Source organism: Bemisia tabaci, chromosome 10 (assembly GCF_918797505.1).
Source record: "Bemisia tabaci chromosome 10, PGI_BMITA_v3".
NCBI classification, from domain to species: Eukaryota; Metazoa; Arthropoda; class Insecta; order Hemiptera; family Aleyrodidae; genus Bemisia; species Bemisia tabaci.
Genome location: NC_092802.1, coordinates 27,318,508 through 27,331,531, shown reverse-complemented (window position 1 = coordinate 27,331,531; position 13,024 = coordinate 27,318,508). Strand labels below are relative to the sequence as shown.

The 13,024-nt window shown below is 37.4% G+C and overlaps 1 protein-coding gene across 2 annotated transcripts; it reads left to right on the top strand.

Moving 5' to 3' along the window:
* Positions 1–26: 26 nt before the first annotated feature.
* LOC109044434 (uncharacterized) lies at positions 27–12,090 on the top strand. Of its 2 annotated transcripts, XM_019062150.2 has the most exons (8): positions 27–400; positions 2,157–2,334; positions 3,618–4,148; positions 5,008–5,079; positions 6,259–6,360; positions 6,645–6,858; positions 8,037–8,186; positions 9,115–12,090. In XM_019062150.2, the coding sequence occupies exons 1-8, from the start codon at positions 163–165 to the stop codon at positions 9,190–9,192; spliced, it is 1,563 nt and encodes a 520-aa protein (XP_018917695.2). In that variant the 5' UTR covers positions 27–162; the 3' UTR covers positions 9,193–12,090. The 2 variants fall into 2 exon arrangements, with proteins under 2 accessions (XP_018917695.2, XP_018917696.2); XM_019062151.2 differs by lacking the exon at positions 5,008–5,079.
* The last annotated feature ends 934 nt before the right edge of the window (positions 12,091–13,024 follow it).

Genomic DNA, 13,024 nt, shown 5'->3' with positions numbered 1-13,024 from the left:
TGTGAGTGTGTGCGCGCTGCGAACGTTCACAACGAGAGTCGATGCCGATGTCTGTGTGTTTCAATTGATCGCCATCTTGACTTCGCAGTCTTCGATTGGGTCTTTGCGATCCATTTCCCCCTTTTTTAGTGTAAAAGTACACAGTCTTCTTATCCATTCACAATGGATAACCAGTACGGAATTGGTGTAAATAACAGGTACGATCTCTTTCTAGCCGGAGAGGACGATTCCTTCGATATCCTTCGGTCGCGTGCTGCTACCAAGGAGCCCAAGAAGAAGAGCAAAGTTGCTGAGAAGGAAAATAAACCCATCCAGCCTGAATCCAAGTCCAAAGCCTCGACTGGCGCTCGCGAAGGAATCAAGGAGACTAAAAATTTGCAGAATGTCTCCAAGAAACCTGGTAAGTCCGCTAATGCCTTCTTATTTACTACTAATGTTTTCATGTGTTGCCCTCAGTCACCACATGCCTAAACTGTTAGATAATGATAATCCGTTATCCCAACTTAGTGACTTTCAGCTAATTTTATCTTCTCTTGATTTTTGACGCGCCGAAAGTTTCGTTGTCCCCCCAAATGCCTAACATTCAGCATGCCCCCATTTCTTTGGGTCGTATTTGGATCAAGTTCGCACACCGTGCCCACCCACCAACATTACATGCCAGGATAATTTGCCATTCTCCTTGTCATCAGCCTACTTGAACGGATTGTTTTAGGTCTATGCCATCTGAATCAGCAATAGAGTCATTGGGATACCCCGAAAGTTCTTATTCGTTTTTTGCAAATCATGTGCCATGTGTAGGGGACTACACTGGAAGATGGAAGCCATTGCAATGATATCCATGCCTATTTAGGTTAGGCTTGCTAGACTTTGGATCTGGAGATGACCCTCAAAATCCCTGAACATAATCACTCCATTTATATGAGATCGGTGTCATTTTCTGTCATTCTATCAGTATGTGTCTTTGATTGTAGAAAGAAGAATTCATGCTTTATCGTGGGTTTTGCTTTGCAGCATGTGATAATGTGCTCCCAATAGGCAGGAGGGGGGGAGGTCTCAAGTATCAGTTGTATGAATGCTGAGGCATGAACTTGTGCCTTTTCACAGAGATAGGCGGCAATTGTTTATGGACTTATTGATTAGATACTTTTGTTGATGTCCTGTATTGTTGACTTGATAGTAGACAGATCACTTTGACTCAGGTCTGATGTCTCAGTTCTCTATCTACTGAGCGCATGATTCAAATGACTCGCAAATCATGACTGGCTTGTGGCCTGTTGTCAGAGAGCCATCTGCCATATTTTGTTTCAAGTCACAGCACATCAATTCTTCTCAATCAAATGTCAAATCGAAATCAAAACATTCATGTCTAAACCTAGGTTAATCATTCACTGTATACCCAGCAACCATTTTAGTACGATTTACAGCCATTGATATCGAAACTTGTTTAAGAGCTGATCAATCAACCGTCTCAGCTTTTTGATAAAATTTTCAATGCCTTGTTAGATCATCATAACTTGTAAAATGTTGAGAAAAATCCTACATTTGTTAGGGGAACATGAGTGACTTGTATCCTTTTCAGGTACCTTTGATTCCCTCTCCGACCAATTTTGTTATTTTTAGGCCAACCAATAGGTACTCTCTCATAATTCTTGCAGGATCAGCATTTAATCCATAAGATCTATGGACATGAGGAACCCTGATTGTTATCCTCGTTTCTAGAGCTTAGGAAGTGATGAAGGTTATCAGTGAAATTCTGCTTTCCATCTATTATGTTGTCTTCGGAGGGTATGCCAAATTTCTTGCTAGACTTTAGAATGAACCTTTTAGTTCAGTTTCTCTGGTATAATGAAGGCATTAAATCTCTTCTTTCTTAGGTCTCTAGCTTGCCCAATCTACATTCAAACAAGAACCAATCACCATTTAGCCTTGAGGCAGCACCCAATGACTTGATTAACCTAAAGATTCATATATTACGCAGAGATTTATTGCCAAACAATGAACGATAGCAAATCAAAACACTGTAGTAATGGAAGATTTTAAAGGAATAAATGTCTTGAATATAATGACAGTTGCTCAGTCCCAATAATCTTAAACAAAGTTGTAAGATTTTTCAATTTATCTATTGTTTTATTTTAAAAACCCTGTTAATCTTTCAGATGCTGCCAAACCTGGACCTAAACCCAAGGTTGAAAACGCCAAGCCAAAACCTGACTCGGATATTAAGAAACCCAAGTTTGACTCGGCTAAGCCAGCGTTGAAATCCGGGGATTCTCGTGAGGAGAGGAACAACCGACGAAACCAAGAAGACAGACCAGAGAGACGAAGCAATCAGAGGTTAGTTATTTATCATTTTTTGCCGCAATATTATTAATATTTCATCATATTACATTACCATTATTTTACCATATCATTATTATTATTTATTATTTTATTTTATTTCTATTACTCATTGTTATACTAAGTGTGTGGTGAAGGAATTTTGGTATATCCGGCATTATTGCTTTGAATACATACTGTAGCCGTAAATCCTTTTAATCTCCTGTTCGTGATGCAATTACCTGTGTCATAACATCTATTAACTTTGATCATGCCATGAATTTCAAACCATTGTTTAAAAAAACATTGACTGCTGAGCTATGTATTGAGACAAGTTATGAAATCTGGAGTTGGTTTCTGAGAAAATCGGTGGCATCATCGTGTTTCTTGCCAAATTTTACACAGGTATCAGTATTTGAATTGTCAAGTCTTGACATGTGCAAGAGCTCCATTGTCGATAGGGGTGGCATGTTCATTCTATTTTGAAACTCCAAATTTTTTGCAGAGCCACCACATTATTTTTACCTCTTAAATCCAAATGATAAGGTGTATTTTGGTTTCAAAGGTTAGTTCTTCTTTAGCAAAAGTTCCCTCGAAGTCGAAAATATTTGGCAATTAATTTTGATCTCCCCTAATTTTGATCTCTTTTATAGTATTAATCGAGACTGTAAGAAGGTTAATTCGGCCTTGGTCACTGAGAATTCGGTTAGAGGATGATTACAATTTTTGAGACATTGACAGTCTCAAATGTTCATTCAACTCATGTTAATGTTGTTAAATGTTGTTGTTGTTTTTTCTCTCTTTTTTTATTTTCAAGAGTTTTTTATTGTAACCATCCTAGGAGAAAATATATACAATTATCTTAATGTATGTACATAAGGGTATATGAAAGTAATAACTGGATAATTACTTATTTCTATAATGATTATAGCTTATTTCTATAATGATCATAGTTAAATGTATGGCAAAAGAGAAAGGATGACTTTTGTTATTCCTGACCAACATTTATCATCAGTGAGACGCATTTGAACCTGTCATCAAAAGATTGCATAAAAACACACGCTCAGTTACCCCGATATATGCACTTTTAACAAAGTGGGGGTTAAAGCCTTGAGTAGGTTTTTAGGTAGTTAATTTATCTACTACTTAGTTGCACTTATCTTTTGCCTTCTCCGACAAATTTCATGGCATCAGTTTACTTAAACGTGAGGAGTAAGCCCTTCATAGTTTCTCCAACAGACTCTTCTCTATATACCCTCTCAAGCCATCATATTCTAATGTCCGTGTTTGATTTGTTACAGTTTCAACCGCAACCGAGACGGTCATGATGGAGGCGACTCTAAACCGGACAGATTTGGTGATCGTTTCGGAGAGAGCACTGACCGACCTGAGAGACCAGAACGCCGTGAACGATCGGACCGTTTTGGTGACCGCTTTGGCGAAAATCGTGGAGATAGATTCGGAGAAAACCGTGGTGGAGATCGTTTCGGAGAGAACCGTGGTGGCAGCCGGTTTGGTGAGAGCCGTGGCGAACGAGGTGGACGCGGTCGCGGCGACCGTCCATACCGTGGTGACCGTGAGGATCGCGGAGACCGCTCTGACCGTGCTGACCGTGGTGATGGCGGAGATCGTCCTGACCGTGGTGATCGCCCAGAACGATTTGAACGTTTTGAGCGATTCGAAACCTACAAGGATGGTGAAGGTAATGAGGTTGGTGAAGGAGGCCGTGGCAGAGGAAGAGGCATGGGACGCGGTCGAGGCCGTGGTCGTGGAGGATTTGAAGGACGTGGCGGCAGGAGGGACTTTGACCGCCAGTCAAGATCTGATAGAACGTAAGAAAGTTTGGTTTTTATTTGCCTCCTTACCTATGATGTAGCCATATTTTCTTTTTTTGTCCTTATTATTTAAATCATTAGGCTTCACTTTATTGTTTTGCTGATTTTACCTGTCACCTCAGTCTAGCTTTGCTTATGTCGCAATTCTCCTCTTTCTTTTTGAAGTTCTGTCCAATTTAAACCCATTCACAATCGACTAGGTAAATTCAGTTCAGTTCCCGGGGAGCAAAGTTAAATTTTTTAAATTTTGACATAATAAAGCTCTCAGCATACCGTTCTTCAACCCCCTGAGCTCCTAAAAAATAAACATAGAATTGGATCGAGTCTTTCTGGAGTATCTGAAAAGAGAATATTTCTAAGCTCAATTAATTCCTGTACAGAGAATAGCACTCACTCTTCCTCCTCTAAATCCTTGTTTCTTTGATCAAGAGAACGCTTTTGTCAATACCAGTGACAGTTGATAAGCCTTTTTCGATCTTTGGGCTCCTTCCTCTTAAGATACTTTGCTTTAAGGTATCTTTTAAGCGAACTGTGCTGTGTCTTGTAACTGAAATATTATTTTTTCAATTGCCAAGCATCTCATATCCCAATTTTTTTTAATTTTTAATTAACATCCTCCCTCCATCTTAAGCAAAAGAAAAATGACATTGCCACCATTGAACTTCATACATCATGAATCTCAAATTTAGATCTCATTTCGTAAATCCTCATCACACCTTATCAGTTACAGTAGTTGGGAGTTGCGGCTACTTTGAAAGGATTTGCTGTAATCGCGAAAAGACCCTGACTTTTTATTTTAAACCTGCAAATCCCTCTCATCGCTGATGTCTGAAATATTGTTTCTGTCTTGTTGTAGCGGTGTCAAACCTGTAGATAAACGTGAAGGTGGCGGTTCCCACAATTGGGGCACTCACCGTGATGAGATGGAGTAAGTCAGCCCAAAATTTTTTTTTTATTTATTTATATTTCATGTACAAATTTCCTCTCTGGTTCTGGAAAAAGTGACCCAAAGATTATGATTACCGTCTTCCAATCGTTGGGTTTTGCTCTTGGTTCTGGATCATTTGTTTTCCTATTTTGAGCTCTAGTCTTAGAATTTCTTGAACTAAGTTTTCACTAAAGCAACTATTTTGCACGATCTCAGTCTCATCCAAAATGTTTGTTTACTAACAGAGTATTCCTCATACATAATGGGTTATGAGCATGACGACTCCACTAATAATAATCACCCTGTTGGCTACAACTCCCAATTTTCCTTTTATCCTTCTATTTTCTTATGATGCCTTCTTTTTTTACGTTTTTGCTTCCCTTGTTTTATTTGCCACTTCATATCACCCTTGCCAAATGCAGTGGGTATGTAGAGGTGAGGATGCTTATGTTTGTGTGTATTATGTTAGTTTTAAGTTATGATGTTACTAGGATTTTCAAAAGATTGATCTACATGCCCCTCAACTCACTGTCTTCATCAGAGTTGCCAGTACAAGAAAAGTCTGATAATTTTTAACACTAGCAATTTTGAGTGGTATGAGAAAGAAATAATCTAAGCAGAATTTTTTTTGGAAAACTTGATTGAATTTTAGTGCTGTGTTCTACCACTTAATCTTTTCTGTAGTAGTATGAAAATTTGAAGAGAACTAGTTTTCTCTTGTGATTTAGTTACCATTTGAATGAATTTATTTTTTCAATTTTCTATGTGTCATGGATTTCCTTCTGAAGAGGAATTAAGTTGCACATTGAGGCATCAGATAGGGTACGAATTGAAGCACTCCTTTACGTTCTCTTTAAAATTTTAGATGAAGGAAATGACTCTGACACAACATCGATTTCCCAAGAAGAGAAGCAAGTCTTGTAATTAATGTTAGGTGACCAATACTCAAAGTCAAAATTAGTATAATTTGTGTGTTATCAATTGAGTGATATAATTCCCTTTCGTACTATGCTAAAACGTTGATTCTCAAACCTCAGATTTTGTTAATCGCATTAAGTTTATACCAAGTGCTTTTTGCTTTCAAGTTGGTGAGGGTGTTATTTCTGGATGGTTTTCCTATGAAAATCTTAGAATTTTATTTTTGACTCTGGATTTAATAAACAAACTTTTCCTTTTCAGTGAAACTGTTAACAATGGCTCAATGAATGAATCGATTGACTGGAGTGGTGGTGGTGGAAATGCTGATGACAGTGCCAACACTAACGATCAAGGCGGAAAACGGTTAGTTAATTTATCACCTCAAACAATACAAATACGTAAGTCGGCAAATCCGATATTCTAGATCCTTGAAAAGTATGCGTATCAAGGTCAGAACATCTATTCTTCAGGAAGTTTACGAAGATTTTTCTCTGAAATTTTTAGATACTATGGATGAAATTTTGTACAAACTTACTAGTTTCTTTAAAAATTTGTATTGTATCAGAAGAAATTTTGCAAGATTCAAAAGTTCATATAATACTTGATACTTTCCTAATTTAAATTCGGATATGTTTGCGTTTTTGCAGAAACAGGGACGACCAGGAACCGACTACCAATGGCGATGCCCAGGAACCACCGGAACCCAAAGAATTGACTCTTGAAGAATGGAAAGCGCTGAAAGGAACGCGAGAAAAGCCCCAATACAATATTCGTAAGGCTGGAGAAGGAGAAGACTTAACCCAATACAAGAACATGGTCGTTTTGAACAAAAAAAGTGAACCAGTCAAGCCTAGTATAGAGGTAAAGTTTGGAAGTTCCTTTTATCAGCTGAGAAGCTTTATTGCCTATCAGACCCAAAATGAAAATTTTTACAGGAACGTAAGGCTCAATTCACTACTTAGTCTGTCTGGTGATTGGCTGGGAGGTGAAATGCTGCCCTGAATAACGTCTGGCGATTTTTCTAAAGCTCTGCAAAGCAGATATCTAATCACGTTTGGCAGAAAGGAACCAAGCCCCATCAGCAATGGGCGAATGCAATTTTTGAAAAAGAACGCTTGTGCGGATTCCTTTGAAAATTGTGAAGAATTTACTTTGTTTTATGCAGAGAATGCACTGGATTGTTCACAAGTATCTGCACAACCGTTTTCACGTAAAAATTAAACTGCCCAATTAAATTTGGCAATAGCTGATATGGCGTGGTTTGTGCATATCCAGTCCAAATGAGCAGCTTTGAATTCTTTCCGTTCGTGTGGTTTCTTTCCAGTCATCATACCCACCTTTAGTAGGTTGGATCTGGGAAACATGGAGATATGCACTGGAATAAAACAGGGAGTAAATAATCTTTGGAATAATCAGAGAATTGTTGTAACAAACTAGGAATTTCTTTTTTCACCATTCTGATCCTTTGTCAGTAATAACTTGAAGCTATCAGGAAAACTGGTCACAGATCAGGAAATTCCGAGTACTTCAACCATTTTTCAAAGTTTAGCCTTTAAGCTTATGCTAAAGAGAAATATTTAATTCAATTCATTGACCATGATCGATTGTATAATGAAACAAGTGTCTATCTGCTCCAAAAGATCAGGAAATTTCATTTAAAATATCATAAAAATCCAAACTGAAATTTTAGTGGACCCTCTGACTTCATCAATCATTTTGGTTGTCTACATTGACCAGTTGCCATGAAATTACCCAAAAGATGAAAAATATCATCAGTTGGTCCCTGAAACCTCCAGTCTTTCCCCAGGGTATCTTGGGAAAGGTAAGAGGTGTCCTCAGGTGTGCGTCCGAGATTTACCTCTCAAAAACTGGGTACACTAGTGACCAAGAAAACTTCAGAATTCTAATCAGCATGCCTTGGGCTTCTTTTCCTTCCTTCAATTTGACCGATGTGCCTCAGTATCAGTACCAGGATATTTTTGGCCCTTAAAAGCTTCCCCTTTCTTCAGAACTAATTATTTTTTTGTTGAACTTCGCAGCACCCGGAGGAACCAGCACATAGCAAGCAGAGTAGCAAAAGGCAAAACGTTGTGGACATCAACCTTCATTTCAGTGACAACCGGACTTTACGCGGCAGAGGTGGACGTGGTGGTGGCCGAGGGCGACGCACTGATGATACGAAGTTCCAGGTAAAAAAATAGCTTCGAAATTGATTAGAATGGGACATCAGAAAATTCAAGGATCTTAGAATAGTGAAAACAAGTTCATCAGACATAGTGGAAGGTGTAGTGCAATGCACCGTAAGTAAGGATGCATATGCAAAAAGTTGATCTCGCTACCAAACAGAGTAGGAAGAAGGGGCTCAAACATTTTTTGGGGAAGGTAAAATCAGGTGATATGGTAGACTATGATTTCAGTGTAGCAGTATCTTAACCATCCATGGCATGGTGTTACTCATAAATGACAATGCATTTTCTGGTGTTTTTATTTTTTTTGTGAAGAATTGAATCACTTCTGTAGCATGAATTTTGAATATTTTTATCAGCATTTTCTTTTTTGAAAAAATGATCACACAAAATTTGAAATCGTGAGAAAAAAAATTCAAGATTCAATGTCTCCACGAAAGTTACAACGCACATACGTGCCACCTACAATCTAAAATAATTCACTCCATACTTTAAGGGTTCAAGATATTTCGCTATATTTTTTTAACTGAATTAAAGATTCTACCTGGTAATTTTTTCCTGGTTTCATAAATTTAAAACCAAAAATAGATAAAATCCATCCAAGAAATACCCTCTACAGTTTTCAGGAGATTCTAAAACAACTTCTGAATTAAAATCATGTTAATAGTATTCCCAAAATCATTAGAATTTTTATGGTGGTGAAGAATACATAAGACTCTCGAGGTTTTTAAGTGCTTGAGCTCCTCTGAAAGTAAACAATTTATCTCTGGCCCTCATACCTAAGTTTGTGGCATTGTTTTCAAGGGAGGAGTTTAATTAGCAATAAAAGTTGTCTATTTCGGTTGAGTATTTTCACTCTTTCATCAAATTATGTAATAACCAATCATCATTAATCTACAATCGTTTTTTTTTTTTGTTTTCTTTATTACAGCAAAACCGCGAGCCAAAAGTACCAAAACAGAGTGCCCCGAAAGTAGATGATGAACACGATTTCCCATCCCTCGGCTAAGACGGAGTGACCAGCAAATAGTTTCCTGTCGTTTTCAATTACATCAGAAAGTCCGCTAGAATCCACGGTTAGCGTTGATCAGAAGCTTACCCAACGACGATCCTTGCAAGGGCTCTTTCCTTGCTTGGTCCATACCTCCCAACCAATCAATGCATCGCATTTTTTTTTCCTCTTTCTTTTGTGAATAAGCTAGTTCCGTACTAATAACCCCCCCCCCCCCCCCCCAACTCAAAAACTTATTTTTCTAATTTTATTTCAGTTTGATTGTTTTGAATCAATGACAAATTGACAAGGTTACTGCTAGGTTTTGTGCATTTTTGTTTGTGTTTAAATGGCCTCTGTGAAAATTCTGAAGGACTCATTGATTACGGATTCAAATTCCAACACATTCATTGATGAGGTTTAATAGATCAGCATCTCTCAAAATAAAATAAACTTTCAAGAGGTGCCATCAATTTCTGCCATCCTCAGATTTCCAAAAGTGGAAGTCCCATTTTTGATTCAAGACCCTTTGATCAGAGTGTTTTCTCCCATCATGTTAACCCTCAGTACTAATGCAATTTGTGGGAACGTGTAAATCCCTCACAATTTTTGCAGTGCCTTTAGTTAAGTAAACATTTCATCTTACGAGCAACCATAACCTGCTCATTTTATACGTCTAACATTTATTTAAGTCGCCAAAAAGTTTTATCAACATCTAATTATCGTCTTAAAAAGTGTTTGTTTGTTTTCGTTTTTAATCATTCTCTCGTGCGTTCTCTCTCCGTTCTTACTTGTGCAAATATTTAATTTATCCTATACATCTTAACCCTAAAGCAAAGTTTCATTCATTTGTTTATGTATCCAGTAAGGCTCTCGATTTATGAAAATTGTAAATTTGTGTAAAAAGTTATTGTTTAGTTAATTATAGATGAATTTCAATTACTACCTAGGGAAGGGGTCTTTGAAACTTGGAAAGAATGAGAAGTATAATTCTGTACGATAATTTAAGTTGAATGTAGCTTCCTGCCAGGACCGCTAGGGTCTCTGCATGGAGCTCGTTCGAGTAGCTGTTTAAACGCTTTGGTTCTACTGTTTTATTCATAGGTAGTCTTCACTTCAGGCACCCTTCAATACAGTCGTGGTATCATGGCTGTCTTGAAGTCGTTATTTCTTTTGAACTTCATTAATTTCATCAGATTGTCAAGTTGATCATCTACAGGTTGATGAGAATTGGTCACTCTTTCTCTTCACAAACCTCAGTTTCGGCTCAACGGCTGCAATTTTTTTATTTCAGAAATACAAGTATGAATCAGCCTAAGGTTGTGTATTATGGCCTGTTCCATCTGACTAAAGATAACCATTTATTGAAGTCAGCATTCATTGTTTTCCTCCAACCTTCACTTCGAGGCTATCTCCAGCTTAAAGCTCTTATTTTTCGGAGCTAGTTCGAGTGGTGTGGTGGAAGGTTTTCTTATTTTTAGAAATTTTCGGCGGAGTGCATCTGGGTGACTATGCGGTACACATCATTTGATAATGTATAAAATAGATCAGAGTATCTCTGTTTTTGATCTTGGATTTAGGTGGCTGTCCTTGTTTAACAAGAAGGGTCCTGGAGGTCCCTAAAAGCACTCTAATCACCGTGGGAAAGTGTTATGAGTGAATGAAGAGACAAATTTTGTTCAGAGAATTTGACATTCAAGGTCATCCCTTTGATAGGACTTGCTTCAGTCTCTAATCTTACGCTTCAGTCATGTCTCATATTTTCATCTTATTGTTAGTCCGACAGTATATCTTGCGTCCGTCAGCAAAAATTCAGTTGTCGAAGAGAGACTTTACATAGTGCTCTCTCCGTTAAATCTGGTCGATTATGTCTGTGAAGGAGAATTATATCCAGTTCTTCTGGTTAAAGTTAAAACTGATTGATGCTCAGTGCATGGATAAGGAGCAGGGTCTCTTGTTTTATTTTCTTCTTGAGTTCTATCCAATTGTGGGTCCGAGTGGAAATCTTGTGGAATGACCCCAGATTGCTGTAAATCGTTTTCCTTTTCCTGTGTTGGCTCACTGATTTGTAGTGAACGATTTGCTCCAGTTGTGAATTTAACGATTGTTTACCGAGGAAAAGCTGTTTTCTCTTGCCAGCCGCAGAATGCATGCTTCAGCCGAAGCCCATTCTCTCTACTACGGTTGACTTCCTTTCTTCTTGCTCAGTTGACCAATGGTGTTTGAAATTTTCCAACGCATCGAAATTTTTTTTGCAAGTTCGACTTCTCTTCTGGAGAGGCCGGCTGCGCTCTTGTATCATATTGTTTCTAGATTAGTTTATTTTTCTAATTGAGAGTTTTCGTTGGCTTTTGAAGACTATGAAACGGGAAAGAGAAAAGAACTGTGAAAAGGGATTGATGATATAATTTATAGCAACAGTGATAGGAATGCGAAGACGTCCTAGGCGCAATGAAGCAATGTTGGTGTAAGAAATGATCGAAACAGCCAAGTTGGCTTGTCAAGTTCTGGATTTAAGTGAAAATCCACTTGTCAGTCATTCAGTGTACGTATTTTCTTATTTATGTATTAATTTTTTCTCCTACATATTATTTATTTCCATTTTCCCAGAAGATAGGAACGGTTTATTTTGTTGAGCATGATATCTAACGAAGTGAATTGTCAAGTGATATTTTCCCGTGTAAAGCTAAGTTCCGGTTTTTCTTTTCTCCTCTGTCCTGTCTTTTGTTTTGTTTCTATTCTCTGTGAAGCAAGCACTGAGCAGTAGAAAATGCACTGTTTAATGAAACATACTTTTTATTCGATTCATGACTAGTGTAATCTTTATTTTTGCATTGACTTAAAATAGTTTAATGTTTTTATTTTTTGAATTGTGCTAGATTAAAAGCTGAAATGAATTAATGTCGATCAATTGTATTTTACAAGGCCTGTTTTTTCTTTCTCCCCTTTTCCTCAGTACTTGAGATATTTAACTCTCTACGATAATTTGTTGACCGAAAGATTTTGTGTCGAAATTTCAATAGACTGAGTATTCCAATTTTGTGCTGCTATCTAGATTCATACATACTTCAGAGTTCTGAAGCATTCATTTTTCTAATTTCTAGATATAGAGTTACTTCCGAGCAGCTTTTTAACTGTATCACATTTAACAGAAGGGATCCTAACTCAATTACAGTGTTATAGAAATCTTAATCTCCATCTAATAAATGCGTCAAATGAATAAAAGGTTACTTTTTCCAATATGAATTGTTAAATATAGAGGATAACCAATGTGCAAACTTGGTTACAATGCATTTCATTCTTTATACAGCAATAAAGAAGTTTAACAGTTCTAAAAAAAACTATAATCGAGTTAGATCCCTTCTATGAAATTCAGTCAAACTGTCCTTGCCTCCGGTCTCTTTTCAGCGTTTCTAAAAACTTCTCACAGACCAGAGGATTACATCTCACTGTCAATTAAAGGGATATTGGGTGACAAGTATTAGCAATGAAGTCGCAGATAAATTCTTCATGTAAATTTAATCACAGCCTAGAAAGGATTAATAACACTTTCCCCACATTTCTTAAAGTAAAAATTACAATAAAAGCAACAGAGGAAAACATTTCAATATTCATGCTTATTTCAAAATAATTCATCTGCCAATCGTCCATCGATGGACGGCAAACAGACGCAGCATAAAAAGTAAAAAAAAAGAAGAGATAAAACATTTATAAAAGTGCTAAAGAATAGCAAGGACCAACAGCCAATACCGCTAACTGACAATTTTAGCAAAAATGAGTTAGCGACTTTGCCGCTTTCTACAGTATAAAATATGCAAGCTGATGATTTTAATTTTTTTCCTGTTCTGTG